The sequence below is a fragment of the Sus scrofa genome, chromosome 4 (genome assembly GCF_054392235.1).
Source record: "Sus scrofa isolate SSC_HxYL_T2T_F1_AM1 chromosome 4, Sscrofa_HxYL_maternal_Yorkshire_Landrace_v2.0, whole genome shotgun sequence".
In the NCBI taxonomy this organism is placed as follows: Eukaryota; Metazoa; Chordata; class Mammalia; order Artiodactyla; family Suidae; genus Sus; species Sus scrofa.
The window spans coordinates 21864703-21885435 of record NC_139386.1 but is presented as its reverse complement, the minus strand read 5'-3'; the positions used below and the strand labels follow the sequence as shown (position 1 = coordinate 21885435).

The 20733-nt window shown below is 37.4% G+C and overlaps 1 protein-coding gene across 2 annotated transcripts in view; it reads right to left on the bottom strand.

Annotated features, from left to right (window-relative positions):
* Nucleotides 1-15721, bottom strand: part of RAD21 (RAD21 cohesin complex component) — a 29529-nt gene extending 13808 nt beyond the window's left edge. The window contains exons 1-5 of one of the 2 annotated variants that reach the window (XM_005662889.4): nucleotides 15555-15721; nucleotides 8392-8566; nucleotides 3841-3970; nucleotides 2439-2538; nucleotides 551-657 (exon numbers count right to left, since the gene is read on the bottom strand). In XM_005662889.4, the coding sequence (XP_005662946.1) occupies nucleotides 551-657; nucleotides 2439-2538; nucleotides 3841-3970; nucleotides 8392-8535 (481 nt within the window). In that variant the 5' untranslated portion in view covers nucleotides 8536-8566; nucleotides 15555-15721. Of the gene's footprint in view, nucleotides 1-550; nucleotides 658-2438; nucleotides 2539-3840; nucleotides 3971-8391; nucleotides 8567-15171 lie in introns of both variants that reach the window. The other variant, XM_085021829.1, reaches the window with a different exon arrangement.
* Between the last annotated feature and the right edge of the window lie 5012 nt (nucleotides 15722-20733).

The following is a 20733-nucleotide window of genomic DNA, read 5'->3' as shown; positions in this document are numbered from 1 at the left end:
TTTAAACACTAAATCTTTAGCACCTATATTTCATAAAACTGATGTGGGGGCATGACTAACAAATTCAAATATAAAATCCAAATTCAGGTTATCCTAAGTATGCTAAGGAAAGGTAAATATGTATGTTATGTTAGGTCACATTAATATTCAGTCAGACTTCAACTTTCCTGTTATGTGTTTTCCTCAAGAAAAGAATTTGGTTTGCTACCAGTTTTGAATGCTATTAAAAAAAATAGAAGGTATATAATGCAAGTGATTCTAAGATAATTAGTTTAAAAGCGAGCATTACCTCAGTGCTGGGACTTTACATACAAATCAATATACAGGTTCTATAACTGCTTATGGGAAGGCACCGGCAAAAAATGTAATCCGACTTTAAGGCTTAAATGGAAATTATGTTCAATACTCCGGTAAGAAGGCCAATTCTTTTTCAATGAAGATGCGTGAGATGTGAATTTTACATGTCTGGCTTTCTTTTTCAAATTGCTAGTAGTGCCACAATATAATTTTAACATTATAGCTAGTGGTTAATGATTTGTTTCTCTATTACCAAAATCATTTTCTTGTAGGATACTGATGTTTCCAACTTCTTCTCTCATGGTTATCTCTTCCACTCTACTCTGGTTCAGGCTGAACTGCTGGGCCACATCGATGTCACTTTAAAAGAATTTCAAACACATTTTAGTCTTGGGTATTACCACAGTGTATTTATAAGGAAAAAAGCCCTCAAACCTCTCTATAAGAAAAAATAAAATACATATAATGAACAAAGCCTAAACATTTAACATTAAATAAATACAATTCAAAAATTTAAATCATGTGGAAATTAAATTTTAAAACTGTTAATGACCTGTAAGCAAAATATAATATGCTGAAATCACTACATAAGGCAACATGGTAAGTAAACAGAGGAAAAACTTGAGATGCATGGGCTTTCATCAGGACCCTACAACTTACAGGCTATGTGAACTCTGAAGTTAACTGGCTTTCCTGAGATGCTGTTTCTTCCTCTAATAAAATAACCTCTCATATTGTTTAAAAATACTAAAAAAAAATGTAGCATTTAATACAAATGTGGAACATCATCAACCAAAATCAGAATGTAAATACTTCAAATCGTCAGGTTTGTTGAGCAAATAAATGACAAGGAAAAACATATAAGAAGACTACAGCACTGTTACATGTTCTCAAGAGCAATTTTTGAGACATATCAACCAAATGCAGCCTAAAACTTTGTACAGACCCTAACAAAATGGGTGGGGGAGGGGCGAGACTATTTTGTTATTTGCTTTAAAATAACTGGGTTGAGGGGAATGGTCAGAAAGTGAATTGGGGAAATATAGGTGAAACCTTGAGCAACACGTGAATTAGGGGCACCTACCAACTCCTCCCTATGAAGTAAAAAAACAACACATAACTTTACAGTCCGCCCTTTGTATCTGCGATTGCATCCACCAATTCAACCAACCTTGGATGGTGTAGGTAATGCAGCATCTACTTAGTGAAAAAAAATCCTGCATATAACTAGACCCTTGCAGGTCAAACTTGTGTTAAGGGTCAACTGTACACATAAAATAAAACTGGCACTATTGATTAAGAAGCTGGATGATCACTACATGAAGCTCATAATACTAATCTATTTTTCAGCAATGTTAAAAAAATTCCACTATAAAAAGTGTTTTTGGACAAAAGTATGAAGAAAGGAAAAACAGTAAAGCAGCCAAATAGTGGCTAGCACTAATTAACACACGATAAAATTAAAATAAACCATAAATTTACTCTAGTAATTAAACATCACAGATCATTTTTTTTAAAAAGAGAAATCTGTCAAAAAACAAGGCTGGTGCAAAGGGTTTCTTTGTTGTTAACTGTGCTACTCAATCACTTGGAAAGTGACAAAACATTTCCTGTTACGATAATGATAGGTGGATTTTGAAGACTTAAGACAAAGGAAATACACCACAGTATTTTGCTATAATGGCCATCTCAATGCAACTTTCTCTTTTTAAATGTGTGTTCTAACAATGACCCTTCATTGCTTTTTATACAAAGTTATAGCTTGGCTAAGATGATCAACTGGTAGAAGATTTCAGAATATACCTCTGAAGCAAAATCGTGAAGCAACAGTCAACTGATATCATTATGGAAAGCCAACAGCTGAACAGCTGTTCAATTTACACAATGGCCTAAGCAAATCAGAATTCTCTTAGCTGTGTTAAAGGTGACATCTTCTATAGGATTTTCTTATAGAAGAAACATTTCTAGGTTATGTGATTCATATATATATACTATCCTACATGAAAGCACATGCACTTTAGCTACATGTTTAAACACTCAATGTCAAAACATCCCAAGAAAACTATATATTTGTAGGCCAATGTTTTTTGTACACCAATTCAACAGTTTAAAAGAAAAAAAGGAGAAAAAGACAGACATACTCTAAGTCAGGCAGTGGCTGATCGAAATCATGAAATTCTTCAGGTAAAGTAATAGCATTGTAAGCAGCTTCGCGATTTTCCTCAGGCAGGTCTACAACACCTGGAAAAGAAATGGTAAGCTTGAAGGGCTGGCTACACCAAAGATTATCAAGGGATCAAAAAAGGCAAAAAGTATGATTTCCTAAGGTTACACTGTAGGAAGTGTGATAATATATGCAAAGTACTATTGAAGCACAATTATTTTTGTTTTGCTATAATCATAAAGCACACTAAACTGCAAAGTCTTTAAAAGGACATAGCAAATATTACTAACAATTTTCTAAGTAACAATGAAATTTATGATGAAAAGGAAATGACTGCAAAGGAGTACCCCATGTATTAAGAGGCACAGGTTATTTTAGGAAAGTGGGATTAAATGATTTTAATTTTCTTTACATTTTCCCCTGTATCTTTCAAGAGGTAATAAAAATACATTGCTTTAAAAGATGAAAAGAAACAATATTTAAGCAAAATACACTTAGCAGCCACATACTGGAAATCATTCAAATATCACCGCCTCCACCTCAACATCTTGCCTTTTTTTTTTTTTTTTTTTTGGCTCCATCTGTGGGGCTTGTGAAAGTCCCCAGGCCAGGGACTGAACCCTAGCCACAGGAGCAACCTGAGCCGATGCAGTACCCCAGCCACAGGAGCAACCTGAGCCGATGCAGTAACAACACCGGATTCCTTTACCCGATGCACAAGAGAACTCCTATATAGTTTACTTTTAATCAAATCTTAGAGTGCAAAGATTTCACTTGTTTACATATTAAAATACACTGAAGCATTAAGAAGAAAACATCAGTAGATATTACTGTATAAGGCCTCTCTTCCACACACTGAGACTATTTAAATCAGAATAAAATTTCACCAATGCTTTAAAAAATTATACTACAGTAATTAATACCAGGCAGATAAAAGTTTTGGTTGTGAGAATTCAGGTCCAGAACAAGAGAAAACTAAAGAAAATATTTAATAAAATCTCAACAACTTAAGCTAAAAGTGAATCTGATTTTAAGAACACACTAAAATTATTCAGGAAACAAATTTAAGATTTTTTGAGTTATAATTTTAAAAATCGTAAACAATAAATTTTCAACCCTTCAGTCTCTGATAAATGCTGTAAAGGGAGTTAAAAGGAAAATGCAGCTTCAAAAGACAAAAAAAGGTTAACTGTCATAATTTCATACAAAGAACAAAAATGAAATGAGTTTTTTCCCTAGAACCACTGTCTCTCCAAGCTTTTCCATTTCTGAAGGATTCTTTGTACTACAATTAAAACAAACTATGCTTATCCAGAAAAATATTTATTAGCAGTTTTTCACACCAAAAATGAGAAACTCCCAAGTTAAAAAAATAATACCTGGCCGAAAAGCCATCTTTATCTTAATGAATGCTTCATTACAATCTGCCAGGAGGTATTTGGCTTTTCTGTGATAGATTCGAACTACTCCCAGTAAGAGATGTCCTGATGTTCGGAGTGCCATCTTCACCTGTGAATTAACATTAACATAGAGAACACTTCAAAGCTTGTACATTATGCAATTTATAACTCTCCATACTTTTAACCATTTATTTGAAGTTACCTCATAATCATGTGCATTTTATTTCTCACTGCCATTACCTGAATTTCCTTAGTACACCCAAAGAACAGACTAGCAGAAATTCATGAATTAACAAAGATCTGAAGGTAGCTCTGAAGCAGGTATTAAGACAATCCATGGATGATTGTCATTAGCACATTGGGAAGTATGTGACACTCTGGGTTGCCAATCTAGAGCCATTGCTCCTTGACGGCTATCTGAATTCATTTAAGTGAATATCCTCAACCATGAAGGATGACTGACCGCCTCATTCTTCTCTGCTGGTGCTTGTTTTTGAGGGGGCATGTGCCTCAGTTCAGCCAATGACAAGTGTAAAATAGGTCAGAGAATTTCTGAGCAAGATTTTCCAAAAAACCACCCCCTCAAAGCAAAATATCTTCTCTTCCATCCCCCTTTCCTGCATTGTGAGTAGAGGCGCTTGTAGCTGCTTGCAACAGCACTGTAACTACAAAGCCATGAGTGTGAGAACAAGAAACCAACAAAGAAAGGTGAGTCCAGGTGAGTCCTTGGATGCCGTCTTTTGAACTGCTGAACCAATCCCAGACCTTTCTATTTCTAAACTTCTAGTTAGAGGTTATTCTAGTTAGAATAAGACTGTTAATTTCCTTATTAAGCCACTTTTCACTAAGGCTTTATTATGTGACCAGAAAGCATACTGATAAAGATAATCGTACCCATCTTTTTCATGAGAAAATACACTCTTCAACCTGCTTTTAATCAAGGTAGATCTTGATCAGTACTTATATGGGAGCTAGTGTGTGGGATGAGACACAATAGTTGGGAAAAGAATGAGAGAAGCAAACATCCAATCTAAATGGAATGATTTGAAATTCCTCTGGTTATAGTTTTTTTTTAAAGACAAAGAAATATGAACTCAACCAGATTGTTTTCCAGATCACACATAAAATACATCAAATTCTAAGGCAGCAAAAAAAAAAAAAATTGTTACATATTTGCTTAAAGCTTAAGTTTTGATTACTTATTTGGCAAAACATTGTATTTTAAGTAATATGTGTGCTCTCAATAGCGGTGTAAGATTCTATCTACAACTCTCGGGCTCTGTATTTATGGCCATATCACATAACTTACAGCATAAATGATGAAGTTTAATGTGGTAAATTCTTAAGTATCTAAAATTACAGTAAATTTGTGATCAATCTAGAACTTATCAGATAATAAATCCCTGATATGAAAATAATGTCCAATTAAAATTTTGCTCCTAATGGAAAATGAGAATCTACTTTTATGATAGTCTTAGGAAATTTAAAAGTAATGTTGACGGCACCTTCACCTAAAAAAAAAGGAATGGAAAAGACCCAATCTTGGCAGGCTATTAACTTGTCCAGATTTAGCAACTTTTAAAAGGTGGTGTTTAAACAAAAACAGAGTAGTGGTTACCAGAGGGGGAGGGGAATGGGTAAAAGAGATCAACTGTATGATAACGGAAGGACACTAAATTTCTGGTGGTGAGCATGCAGAGTATACAGAGGTAGAAATATAAAACTTAAGAACACAAGCTATACATCCACAGAAAGCTCTGCAGGGGTTTCAAGAGGCTGTTCCAACCAGAGGTGGGAAGGGAAAGGGGGAGGTGAGATAAAGCATGAAGATGCAAGTGAATCGTAGTCTGACACCTGTTCTAAACTACTACACCAGAACTGCTCCAGGACAAGAACAAACTTCAGAAATTTCTTGGTCAGCTCACCCTGCGGAAATATCTTTATATTCCACTACAATAAAATCAATCAATTGGAAAAAGACACTTAGAAATGGTTTTTAAAATAAGCTGTAGCATCCCCAAACTCCCGTGCTCATACTATGAAAAAATGTGTTATCTTTTAAAGCCAAATCACCCTCAGTATTTGCTTATGGATGCTAAAGATTAGCCACACACATCAATTTTAAGAAAATTCGATTTCTTCTTTCTCCACTCACTTAACTCAGGTAAGCATACCTATAGAAAGAAAACATCACCTTCTCAAACAATTTGACCAGCAGTACAAATGGTACAATTTCCCCACAAAGCAAATTCTTAATACTTATTTCTAACAATTATATTCCTGAACATCAATATAACAGAAAGACATACAGATGTGAACAAAAAATTTTATAAGCAACATTTACTAAATAGTTCTTTTTTAAAGAGTAAAATGAAAACCTATAATCCTACCCTCTAGAGGAATCTTTAATGTTTTAACATGACTCCTAGGCTTTTGTATGTACATATACCCAATTTTTCTTTGTGTGTACACATAAAAACTGCATCATATTGTTTTGTAATGAGCCTGCATAAGGAAAAGATCTATGCATAGCATTATCATAAATGTTAATGGTTGCACTGTATAGGACCTGAGGGATTAAAATTCCAAAAATTGGGGGAAAAAAAAACACAGATTATCCACCTCCCACCCCTAGTCAAAAGCAGCATGAACAATAAAAACAATAAATTACAGGGCCATCATCCTTTATCTGAAGTCCTAAGGACCAAATGTATTTTGGAATTCAGAGCCGTTTTAATAGTATAAAGGTAATGCAGTACACACAAGAGTATATTAAAACATTCCCAGGAGTGTTTGCAAAAGCATCCCCACCAATAATCAAACACATTAGTATTTCCATAGTGAATTTATGAATACACAAGTGACCTCACTTCGGTTTCAGTCAAGTGTTGTTTCTAGTGGTTTTGGTTTTTTTTTTTTGTATATAAGTTCTGTGGTAAGAGACTATGAGACTGTACAATGCAACCATTAAAAAATGACAGCAGTCATGAACAGAGCTTTTCCTGAATGTTGTTTTGTTACAATACATAATAGCTTTTGTATACATGCATAAAAAAGTAGAAAAATTATGTGTATGACACAGGCACATAAAGGTCTAGAAGACTTATCAAAATACTAAAGGTATTGTCCAGGTGGTAGACATTTCATTTTCCCCTTTGTAAATTTTTCAAATTAGTATTGTCTTAGAAATAATATAAATGTCTTTGACATCAAAAAATTCTCCACTATAACTCTAAAACCAGCCAAAGTTCCATATATAGAGAGAAACTTGATAATTTACTCTAATTCTAAATACGAACTTTAACTTCTCCCACCTAAAACATTTTCCCACATAACTCTTCTGAACAAGTCTCTGCCACACACCCAGTTCTAAGGATAGCTCACAATGCTTATCTGAGAGCTGCAATCTGGAACTTTTCACAACAGGAAACTGGAACATATATGTGTGTGTGCATATATATAAATATGAAGTCCAGGAAAGGACCTTTAAAATACGAATGTAATATGTACTGACAAATTATATTCAAAGACAATACCTTTATTTTAAGATTAGCTTTTGTGGAGCTCCCATTGTGGTTCAGTGGAAACGAATTTGACTAGTATCCATGAGGATGCCGATCTGATCCCTGGCCTTGCATAGTGGGTTAAGGATCCGGCATTGCCGTGAACTATGGTGCAGGTGGCAGACGTGGCTCGGATCTGGCGTGGCTGTGGTGTAGGCCAGTGGCTACAGCTCCGATTCAACCCCTAGCCTGGGAACCCCCATATGTTGCAGGTGCAGCCCTAAAAAGACAAAAAGAAAGATTAGCCTTTGCACATTTTTGAAGTCAACCTGTCTATTCCTCAATGAAATGGTAATGATGTTCGTAACCCTAATTCATTCTGTGTTTTAATGGCCCTTCCTTGGCAATACAAAAAATATGTATTAATTTAACTCATAATTTGTGAAATCAAAGGGTAGAAACCATTGCTACAAAAGTTTCACTGGATATCAATTAAAGTCTCCTCTAGGAACAGAGCAGTAAACAAAGTGGCTAGGCTTCCATTTAGGGGGACACAGTAATTAAATATTTAGAGAAAGTGCAGAGCCAAGCACAAAAGTTCTACAATGGGAAAAAGGTTGGTATGTTCAAGAAACTGAAGCTGAGGTGAAGCATGTGTTCTGGAGATTAAGGTGGATAAGATGGTTACATCTGGCCCTTGCAGAATTTTATAATTAATGGGTCCTTATTTTGAATATTTTGTAAATTCCTAAATTGGGAACACCTAACACATATATTCAATATAAAAAACATCTAGAAAAGCCAAATATAAAATATTTGGGTACTGCCCATACTTATCTGCCATTAAAACAGGTAAATGAAAATATCTGTGTACTTAACAGAATTTTTAAAATTTCAAATTGAAACCTTGACTAATCTATGGATTTTCTTTGCCTCCAATATGCAAGAAGCTGTTTTTATAGAATTCTACCTCACACATCAATGAACACTCAAAAAAGAGAAAAAAAAAAAAAAAAATCAAACATACCTTTGGTGAGATGATACTCTCCACACTGCTCTCTAAATTACACTCAAATACATGGGCTTTGGTTAGCTTCTTATCCCAATGGGCCGCTAGCCAAATTTTGGCCAGAGGCCCTCTTTTACTGAGGACAAAATGTGCGTAGAACATTGTTCTTGTTGACTATGAAACAGGAGGAAACCTGAAAGGGAAAAAAAGCCAATATAAACACCATATGAGAACTGAATTATTTATTAAGACACATAAGAAACCTGAAAATAAAAGTAACCTATTCTTTTAAATACAAGAACTATGGATGAAAGGTTTTAGTATGCATTTAAAAACCAACCCATTGTTTTAATTTTGAGAGAGTAAGAAAAAGACCCAAAATACTAAATTGAAAGGTAAGGGGACAAAAGTCAAATCACTGTCATGTCCTATTGTCATCTTAAAAGTGCAGTTATTTTTCCTTTAATTAAAAATTGCCATCAAAAAACTCGTTTTGAAGTTCCAACAAGTGTTAATTCCGTTTCTATACCGATTATTAACTGTTAAAACAAGTCTGCTTTTGGCCAAAAGAATGTCGAAGAAGAAAAACACTCAGGCACGGATATTAACCAATGAGGAAATACCCACTTTCAAAACCCCATCAAATACTGAGGTTCTCAGCTACATACATTATACAGTAATTGCTACCTCACGACAAGCATTTCATACCTCATCAAGCAAAGGTAAGTGTGTTGGCCCCATATTACAGGTAAATAGTTTAGAAAAGCTGAGGTTTAAAAAGGTGAAGCACCATGCACTTGACTACTTATAATTTAAATAAATTCAGGATAATAACATAGCAATTTATTTCACGACTGAAATAGTCCTAGTAGAAAAACAAATATATCATTCTTTATTTTTCTTTCAGTAAGCTAATGTATTAATTCCTAAGAGGCGGAAAAAAAAAAAAGCCTGAGAAACTCCAGCTTGGAGAGAACATGAATTGTATAAACAGATTATTTCCCAAATATCATGTATTTTCCCTCTTCAAAAATTCTATGTTGCCAAATGAATTTATCTTTTTCTATAATGTCCATGACTAGAAAAAGATGTCATGCTTTTACAAAAATAAACTCAAGCACATCCATAACATACAAAAAGTACTTAAGATTTCAAAACTTTTCAAAATTTGTTACTCCTATCCCTTGCTCCCTATCATTCTTAAGATCTAGCCAACCACCACTCTGTTCTTTACTCAAATGTTATCATTTTGAGAATGTTATGTAAATGGAACCATATAGTATGTGACTTTTTGGAATAGCTTCTTGGATTCAGCATCATGCTAAAAAAATCCACCCAGGTGTTCCATGTAAAACATGTTCCTTTTTATTGCTGAGTAGCATTCCATGGGATGACTATACTGCAATATGCTTAGCCATCACCCACCTACTTAAGGATGTTTGGTTTTTTCCAGTTTTTGGCTATTTCAAATATTCTGCTATGAATATTTGTATAAACAGACTTTTGGTCAATGTAAGCTTTCATTTTTCTGGGACAAATGTCCTGAGGTGTTGACTGGACAGCATCAAAAGTGTATCTTTAGTTTTCAAAGAAACCTTAACACTGCTCCTATCAAAACTCTACTAAGGTTTTTTAATAGCTACTGACAAGGTTTTTCTAAATTTACAAGGAAAGGCAAAGGAACTAAAATAGCTAAAACTATTTTGAAAAAGAAAAATAAAGTGGGGAGTTCCCATCATGGCTCAACAAAACAAAATCGGACTAGAATCCATGAGGATTACAGGTTTGATCCCTGGCGTCGATCTGTGGGTTAAGGATCAGGCGTTGCCTTGAACTGTGGTGTAGGTTGCAGATGTGGCTTGGATCTGGCATTGCTATGGCTAGAGTGCAGGCCGGCAGCTATAGCCTCGATTTGACCCCTAGCCTGGGAACCTCCATATGCCACAAGTGTGGCCCTAAAAAAGACAAAAGAAAAAAGTGGGAAAAATCAATCTAGCCAATTTCAAGATTTATATAGTTTAATAATTAACGCTGTGTGAAGAGAAAGACACACAGATCAATGGAAAGAGAACCCAGAAATAGACAGATCCACACAATTAAATCCAATGGACTTTCTTCACAAAGTTACAAAAGTAAATCAAAGGAGGTCTGAATTTAGTCTTTTTGACAAATGGTGCTTGAGCAATTGCACATCACCCTCAGGCAAAAACAAAACAAAACAAAAAAAACAAAAAAACCCTAAACCTCACATATTATATATAAAAATTAATTCAAAATAAATCACAGACATAAATGTAAAACTATTTTTAAAAAGACCCCACAAAACCATAAGGGGACACCTTGGTACCTAAAGCTTGGTAAGAATTTTTAGATATTACACCAAAACCACATCCCATATAAGGTAAAGAACCTAATAAATTGGCCTTCATCATATTAAGAACTTTTGCTCTATGAAAGAACCCACCAAGGATGCAAAGACAAGATAGAAAATGGAAAAAAAAAAAAAAAAAACTTGCAAACCACATACCTAAAAAAGCTCTAGATTTAGAGTAAAGAACTCTCAAAACCAGAGTTAACACACATGCACACACACAAGAAATGGGCAAAAGAAATAAAGAATTTCAAAGAGAATATACCGATGGCAAATTAAAAACAAAAAAGATGCTCAGCACCACTAGTCATTAGGAAAATGCAAATTAAGACCCAGTAAGATATCACTGCACACCTCTTACAAGAGCAAAAATAAAAAATGGCAACACCAAATGCTGGTGATGATACAGAGAAACTGCATCTCTTACACATGGCTATTGGGAATACAAAATTTCCTTGAATTAGCCTAAGAAAAAAGACCCAGAATAAGTTACTTTACTTGAATTTTTATGTTTTTATAAAGGGACTGGAAATTTTAAACAAGGGAGTTCCCATTTGTGGCACAGCAGAAATGAACCCTTGGCTAGTATCCCTGAGGATGCGAATTCAATCCCCAGCCTTGCTCAGTAGGTTAGGATCTGGTGTTGCCTCAAGCTGCTTGTGTAGGTTACAGATGCAGCTCTGATCTGACTCCTAGCCTGGGAACTTCCATGTGCTGCAGGTGTGGCCCTGAAAAAGAAAAATTAAAACGAACTCTGCTTATTGTACTTTCAATTAAAAACTGTGCCCATTCTTTCCAAGGAGGTACAGAAAATACATATATATTAAACATTCCCCAGGCAAGAGATTTCATGCCTGTTAAAAATGTCTGGGAGTGTGGTGGTGCAAGAATAATTATGTTTGCCTCATCTCCATTTTCCATCACTAAATGGAATTTTCATTCTCTGAACTAGATGCTTCCAGGGGGATCATTAATTCACACAAGGAAAATTTTCTCAGAAGAAAAAATAAAACAGGGTTCATCAACTGCCTGATGTTGTGAACTCTTTTTCTTAAATGTGAGATTAAGAAAAGAACTAAGGAATATAAAGTAGGAAAACTTCAGATCAAACACTCTAAGGTAAAAGTAGAACCATTAAATAACACCTAAAGTGTACATTACATCCCACTCAGTAGATAAAAATATGCTTCCCATAATCAAAGAGATCGTCCTAGGTTGCAGTGCTTCTACTTCAATTCTTAAAAGGTTTGATAGTGTAAAAACTAAGTTGTTTCTACAGTATTATAAATACAATCTGTAAGATTTTGTAGAACTCCAATACCGCAGTGTGTTCTTAGAAATATAGTCACTGTCATACACAACAAGCCCCAAGCTGTGTTCCAAATAAGAAACTCTTAATATTTCGTCCCCTGAATACTCCCTCTGCATGTCAACTGCTAAATATGTGCTTAATGAATAAGAAAATGAAATACACCAAGTGATCTCATAATAGATATATGTAAAAAATTCTGGATATTTTAGAAATTGAAACTACTGGCACTTCTCAACAGGTGTCAGCAGCTCATGGTCAGCAAGCACTTCAGTTGCTAGTCAGAGTACCAAGCCTAAAATATACCAGCTATGCCGAGGCAGAGATTCCTAAATAAATGCTTTCTTGGCATGAGATGGGGAGTAACTAAAGCACAGTGGTGCTAAAATTAATCTGGGAAATAATTACCAAGAGGAAATCACCCTAATAACTAAAGGAAGCTTCGTACACAGTGGTGGATCAACTATTGACTTATATCTAAAAAAGAATAAAGTATAATCATTGTTGCCTTTGAAAATGTTTTTTTCCCTTAGCAATGCCAAACCTTTAACAAATGTTTAAAAAAAATGATTAATCTCTAAGTTTTTAAGGTTCTAAAAGTTGCTAATCCTTTACAAAAGATCTTAGCAGAAAGCCTGCATCTGGTCCCAAAGCATGGCTTAGCAATTTCATGATTTCCCAATTTTTTCTGAAGCAACCAACTTTTAAAAATTGATCCTAAAAGTATTTAAGTCTGATGTGAAATGGCATACTGATATTTTAGAACGTATTTAGGAATGCGAAAATGTAAATTTAAGATGTTTCTAACCATAAACTGCACTTTCAGTAGTAAACCAAAGGTATACTTGAGGATGTATTATAATAATAAACTTTTAAAAAAACCTTACTAAGCGCTAAGTATTTTGTGTCCATCCTCTTCATGACAGTCTTATAAGATACATACTGGCCCATTTCACAGACCAGGAAACAAAACAGGAGAGGATAAGGAATGTGGCAAAGATCATCAGTATTTAATACAAGTGGAACCTGAACTTCAGAGCCCACATGTCCTACTACAACACTATGTTGCCTTGCTTGCCAGCATGGCTTTCAATAGCAAAGTATTAGAAATAACCTACCTAGGCCCTAAAGCGACTTTACAATAGAACTCCACGTACTCTTAAACAATGATATGTTTAAGTGTTAAACATAAGATTTAAAAGTGTTAAGAGTTCTCTTCCTATACATGTATATAACATGCACTTGCATGAAAATAACGTTATCTTTAAAGTGCAAATAAAACGATGATACTGGTCACCTGTGGAAAGTGGGTCCAGTGAGAAAGTGAGGCCTACCCTTTTGTATTGCTGGGCTTTATTCCCCCCACCTTTGTTTAAACTTGAGGCACACACATACATCACCTACTCAAGGTAAAAATTATATTGGGAGTGCTCTGCCATTAACTAGCAAGTTAAGCTGCTTAATCTGTTAGTTAATTTTCCCTAACTATAAAAGCCTGGAAGGTGGAAATTAAGTGATTACTAACCTTGGAAACCATCAACATCTAACTCAGATAAGAATGGAACTATCTTTGGGGTTGGTGGGGGAGTGGTTCAGGGACAGAAGGTATTTCCAACCCTACACACTAGAACTCCCCTCCTTTTTGGTACTAAATTTCTTTGAACAAGAGTTTTACAATCAGACAGTCCTGGGTTCAAATTCAGTTCCTTCATTCATTTGTAGTGATTCAAATATCTGAATCTTAGCCTTTTCATCTAAAAAATGGGAATGTTTGCCAGACTGGATGAGAATTAAATAGAAGATCATAACCAATACATGCAAAAAGTTACTTTTTTGGGGAAAAAAAAACCTCACAGCAGAGCACATACCACTTAGCATGATCATACCCAACAATTCTGACATCACAACATTTAAACAAAACCCACAAAATCCTCATTTCCAATAAATAAATTTCCCTACAGTACCAAACTCTAAGGAATAAAATGTATCAGAATCTTTGTCCCAGTAAATAGGAATTCATCAGGAAAGAAATTCTCTTCCTCAAGAAAAACTAATACTAGAGTGTACTGAAGTGTTTAGTCTGCAAACACAAAGGTAAAAGTTAAGCTCTACCAATGTAATTCTGACTTATAAATAAAAAATGTCCATTGGTTATGCACTGCTGTCACCTCCTCTACAAACTAAGTAATTTAATTACTGGATATGGCATATGTCCTCATCAGTAGCTTTCTGAAAGTAACTGATTAGTCGCCTCCAACATTAAAGAAATTCAACGACTCCACAACTTTAGAAACCTCCACCCTGTCTCCAAAATTCTGCACAATCACAGAGCTCACTGGCATTTACATTCATTTTCGGAAAACAGAATTTTTCCCCTCCTGCAATTCAGCGATCATTCCAAACAATAGAAGGAGAGCAGATACTAACTTTGGCTTGCAAAGAAAAGTCGATAAAACCACAAAAGCTTTAATCAGAAACCCTTGAAAACACAGGCACATTTTTGAACCTTGAAACTCTAACCTATCATAAGCTGGCCAGATAAACCCTTCAGCGTTTCCTTCTCTCCACTATGAAGAAGGCCGCTAGGTCTGGCAGCACAATTCGACAGTGTCACCCCACTGTCACAGCACATCATTCTGAAAACCTTCTCAGCAAGGAAAAAGGCACCAAGCGTTTGTCAGAAACGCACACCTCCCCGAAACGTCTCCACCACACCTAATTTCCTTAAACATTAGGAAATTCGGGGAGAAAAACTAATTATGCTAATTTCCTAACAATCAGAAACCACTTCCCCAGGTCGCGTTTTCTATTGGTCTATCCAATATTTAATATCCTCAACGTAAAAGTTTTCCTTTAAAAAAAAAAAAATGGAAGGGGGAGCAGCGGCAGTCCCTGGCGAGGGCCCCGCCGCCGCCCTCCGGCCCCACGGAGAAGGCAGGGCCCGCGTGTCCCCGACCCCCTGCACCCTCGCCCGCCAGACTTTAGGGGCTCTCCGGGCTGGCATCGCCGGCGCCCGGCCCGCCGCCGCCGCCTCCCGCCCGGAATCCCGCGTCTTCCTAGACAGCCATTTTCACCCGAGCAGTAGGCGGCCCGGTCCCCAGAGCGGGCTCGTTCAAACCTCGTCCTCGCCCTCCACCTCCCAAGATTTCCTGTTTCCTCGGGGAAATGCGGCTCCCCGAGGGGCCGGCCGGGTAACGGCTTTTTTGGCCTCGGAAGAGACCAGCACCATTTGTGAGCCAACAAGCGATGATGCGGGCCCAAGCTGCGCGGGTCCCGGCCGAGGGCGGGCCCAGAGCAAGGGGCCTCCGCGCGCGGCGCTGCCGTTTGGGAGCTCGGAGGGTGGCGGCGCGGCCCTGTCCCAGGGCGAGGACTGTGCAGCCGTCTCCCTCGCCCTCCTGCTCCCCGCCATCCCCCGGAGCCCGGCTCCCCGACGGCTACACGGCGGAGAAGGGGTGGGGGGAGGGAGCCGGAGGATAAGAAGGGGTCGGCCGACTCTCTTACCTTGTTCTCCGCCGGGAGTTGGGCGGGCTGGGTGGCCTGGGGAGGGGAAAAGGGTCGGGGGAGGGGGCGGGGAAAGGGGGGGAGCCCTTGTGCGGTGTAGCTTCGGAGCAGCTCCCGCCGCCGCCACAGCCGCCGCCTCCTTTCCGATTCACTCAAACAAACAAGATGGCTGCCGTTACGCCGCGGCTCTTCCTGCCGCCCAAATCCTCGGTTCAAATCGGCAGGATGTTTACGGTCAAAATGGTACCTGTGCGCCTGCCCAGCCAGCCTAAGCCCCAGAAGCAGCGACGCAGGCGCGGTGACCATTTCCTTTTCAATGGAACCCGCCCTCTGGGCAAGCAGCTCAGAACCGAGCAAGCGCAAAGGTGATTCCTTTGCTAGAGGGTCTTAGAGCGTTGCGAAACTGGCGAGCGGCGCACGCGCAGTGCTTTCCCCCAAGCGAGTAATTGGGGTTAGCGTTATACTTGCGCTGGTTTTAAAAGAAAAACTCTACGCAGTTTTGTGTGTCCTTGACACAAAAATTCATTTTCAAGGTTCTGTAGCAAAGAATATCACACAAGACTCTGAAATAAGTTATTTAAAATGCAGGGGTTCATTCATTCAGTCAACCTGTCTTAATAGCTGGTCTTCTCTGAACCACATACTATGATAGCTAAGGTTTGGGATGTAATGCCCCTGTAAGGAGAAGTATCTACCCATTTACTGTTAACCAAAATGCTGAAGATGATACAAGATCTAGCCTCTGCCTTCAGCTCCAGACTCCTCTTTGTCGTTCCTTTCTTCCTCACTCTGCTCCAGTTACTCTGCCTTTTAAATAATCAAACGCATCAAGCATACACCTACCTCAAGATTTTTGCACTCGCTGCTCCCTATTCTTAGAACAATTTTACATTTCCATCTCCTCCACTTTTGCCTAATTAATTCTTTTTCCGCATCTCAGTTTAAAAGCCAGTTCCCTAATCCTCTTATTTAAGATAACACCATTACTATAAAAAAAAAAAAAAGGTCCCATCTCACACGGAACTTTAGGGCTTTACAAAATGGCCCTGTCAATTTCTACTTGTAGGACCAGAAATAACAGCCTCTCTGTGCTTCCGGTTTCTCACCCAAGAATTGTTCGGAGGATTCATGAATTAATAACGTGTTCACGCAGTTAGAATGATGCAGGGCATCTTGCAAGTAATTATTTTTATTACTATCTTTATAGTTGATATCACCATTATTCTCCTCTATTAAAATTTTTTTTTTCTAAAGAATGGCACCTAAAGCAAGACAAAATGCTCCTAGCCAGAGCAGAGGATAATAAGATAATGATCTTTTGATGTGGACACCTACCACTTTTAATCCAGCCCAGTTGTGTGCTAGATCTTTAATGGCTTGTTTGGGAAGTCTTACAAGATAAAGAAATAATTTACTGCTCCATCATAATTTCTGAGTATAGACATATTTTAGAATAAAGAAATATGCAGGAAAAACAGTTAAGCATATACATTCAGCAACTGCCTTTAAGTCCTGCACCGTTCCAGGGTTTTAACAATATACAACACAACTCAGATGGATGAGACAGTGGGCAGTCTTGTGCTCCACTCCTTCTGGGTCATGTGACAGTGGCGTGGGACAGGGTTCAGCTCACAAGCTGGAATCCATTAGCCAAGTGGCCATGGCAGCTGGAACTCCAAGTTTCCCGGAGTAACTATCCTATCTTAATTGGACAATTTTTGAAATTCGTTCTTTTGTTTTTTAGTGGGGAGGTTAAGAGGCTGGCCTTAAGGATAGTTGTTGAAATCCCAAGCTGAGTAGGGAAGGGGTACAAGCCCTTTTATTATTTTCAATGTGATTTCCCTCAGCCAATACAGACTGAGTGTTTAAAACATGTAAATCCTTCCTCCTGGTGTGCCTTTCATAAACTCAACTCTGGCAATTGTTTTGTCATCTCCAAAAAACCAGCTAAACAAACAAACAAAAAGTACATTCTCTCATTAACAACCTGTTTACGATAGAACAGTTCAGTTTCTCTTGGTGAACCTTATAATTTAACACTCCAAAATAATTTAAGTGTATCAGCTACAAAATGACATAAAACCGATCATCTGGGGAAAGTTTCCAGGCAGGTTAAGGATGGCATGCATGAGACTACATTGCATGGTGAATCCTTCTCCATTGCTGATGTTAATTTTCAGTTTAAATCTCTGTCCATTTCAAAATATGGTCAGATGATCACGCATTGCTGCTTGGTGTCTCTCATAGATTACATTAGCTTTTAGAGTTTTTGTCAGTGGGATCACGTTTCCTCTTAATTTGAATGAAAAAAAAATCTGTTTTCCTAATTTCTAGTAACAAGTCTAACATTGAAATGAATAGGTTTACTGTTCTATCTAAGGCTTTTTCCTCTCTATCTTTGAAGGAAAGTTATAATATGGGTTTTGGGTTCAAACCCATCTTTTCTACCTCTCAGCAGTTTTCCCATATGCAATCTGCTTAACTTCTCTTGGTTTTGATTTCTTAATTTATAAAAATGGAAACAATACTCTTCATGATTGTTGAGAGATTTAAATAAGATCATATATACAGAGTACTTAGTGTAGTGGTTGAAATTGAGTAATTATTCAATTAATTATGACTATTAATTTTGCTCTTTCTACCTTTTGAGTAATGAAATAGCCAGCAAAGTATGGCAAATATTTCTCTCTCTCTCTCCAGTACAGAACTCCCAAGGTACTACTACTATTTTTTGAAACATTTCTTACCCAATAGCTCTCCATGGCTCTTTATAGAGTTTCTTTACAGACAACCCTAATTCCCTAAATCTGCTGGATTTGACTTTTTTTTTTTTTTATGGTAGTAACTGCAGGCATGTGGAAGTTCCCAGCCCAGGGACTGACCTGTGCCAGAGCAGTGACCTCAGCCACTGCAGAAACACTGCCACCGATCCTTAACCTGTTGCACACAGGGGAACTCCTGGATTTGATTCTTTTGAACAAGGTGTATGTTCTGGCTTGAAGTCCATTCCTGTCAACATATTCACTTATTTCCTTATAATAAAACATTGAGTTAGCCTTTCTTGCTACAGAAGTTACCTACGGTCGATATCTCCTTTACCTGGAAATACTTATTTGATGAATGTGCAATTTTGCCATGAAAAACATGCAATTTTAATAATTGTGAATTTGTTTGACTAAAACCATGGCAGGACAGATCTAAATTACAGATCTAATCTTCCCTCAATTGAAATAATGTATTTTTCTTTTCTGCTTACTCAGTTGATGACATATGATTTGGGATAATCACTGTCTGAAGAGCTGCATGCCGCCACTGTCTTGAGCATGTGTATAAAACAGCTGTATGCTTTCTATGTCATTATTTCAGGAACACACACACACATAACTGAGACATTTTGTAAAAAAAAAAAAAAACTGTTACAGAAATAGATGATCAACACATAGTAACAGAGTTAAGATTTATACACATTTATAGACTTGTTCCTCTGAATTGCCAAACTTTGAAAACATAATTCTCTATGATATGAAAAATATATCATAAGTAGAAGGGGTTTAAGAGAGGAATAGGGCTTGAGTTCCCTTCGCGGCTCGATGGTAAGCAACCTGAGTAGGATCCATGAGGATGCAGGTTCTTTTCAATCCTCAGCCTCCTTCAGTGGGTTAAGGATCCAACCTTCTCATGAGCTGTGGTGTAGGTTGGCAGCTACAGCTCTGATTTGACCCCTAACCTGGGAACTGCCACACACTGTGGGTGCAGCCCTAAAAAGACAAAAAAAAAAAAAAAAAAAAAAAAGGAATTAGGCAAATGGATAGATTTTTCAGGAGTATTTCAATAATAATCGTGGATGAGTATTAAGTATGTTGCACCAGAACTGAACATTACTTAAAGAAAGATCAAAAGTATAAAATATTTGTTGCTTGAGCTTTCTTAAGTTCATTAAAGGGCAGCCCAGAAAGAGTGAATAGTCTCTTTTAAGATTTTAGACTAAATAGAGAAAAACTGACAGAAAATGACCAAAAATGTAGTAAATTCTGACTTATAATGTCAACAATTTTTTTAATCCCTTAAAAAGGATGGTAACAATTGATCAAGGAGGAAACACATTTTAAAGACACCGTCATAGTCAAAAATGTTATAATCAGACACATTATATTTAAGAAGCAGAGTGATTAAGGACAAAACATCGCTGTTGAAATATCAATCTTAATACCATAGATACTAAGTGAGTGGTGGTAACATGTATGGGAGAGGGTTTTGAAAGCCATAGAAATGGTAGATTTCATTCATAGTCATGTGCTCAGCTTCAGGCATGCGTGTTTGAATCAGGATTCTACTCTGGAGAGTGGCTGCAAGCAGCCTGTCAAGGCTGCACTAAGGGTCTGTTTAAGTAGTTAGGTGTCAGCAGAGAAAAGTCCCGGGAGTCCAGGAGTGGGCCCAAGGATGCTGTGGGTCTCTGGGCCAAATGGGAGTGTGAGTTTGACAATGACTGAGGCAGAGACCAGGGGAAGCTTCAAAGGTAGAAGTTGGGTCAGGGTCTATGTTAGTCACTTTGATTTTTCTCAGAAAATTTCATTATGCTAACAACATTCAATGCCAGGAGCACTTTTAACTCTTCACCTGGATGTTTTTGTCTTTGACTATTTTGAGGCATATCCTCTACTTGGAAGCCCACCAACTCTTCTGTAATAATGTAGCATTTTGAAAATACTGGGTGCTTATCCAAAAGCAGACAGATAGTATTTCCTCTGAACCCCTCTAGCCATTCCAGAATGCAGATACTTTGTGATAATGTGATACACATTGTCCTTTTCATTCTGCAAATTGCTTACTAAAAATAGTAGGGCACGCAGGAGGAAAATAGGGTTGGGATAGATCTCTTAAAACCAATGCAACTAACAAAAATGGTAACATCGTAATAAAAAAAAAATCTTTGCAAAATTAAAAAGATGTTAAATGACCACCAGTCCAGGAAATAGTAGAGCAAATACAGTGCTTAAAAAGAAGGTGAAGATGGCCGGATGGAAGAGGTGTAAAGAAAGGTAGAAGCTGCTGTGTTATAAAAGAAACTCCTGCAGTAAGCATTTCAAAGATACAGCAAGGGGCTCTATGGAGCCTAGAGACTGGAAGGGAATGGACACAATGTACAGGCCTGTTTTAATGTGCTTTGCTGCAACTTGAG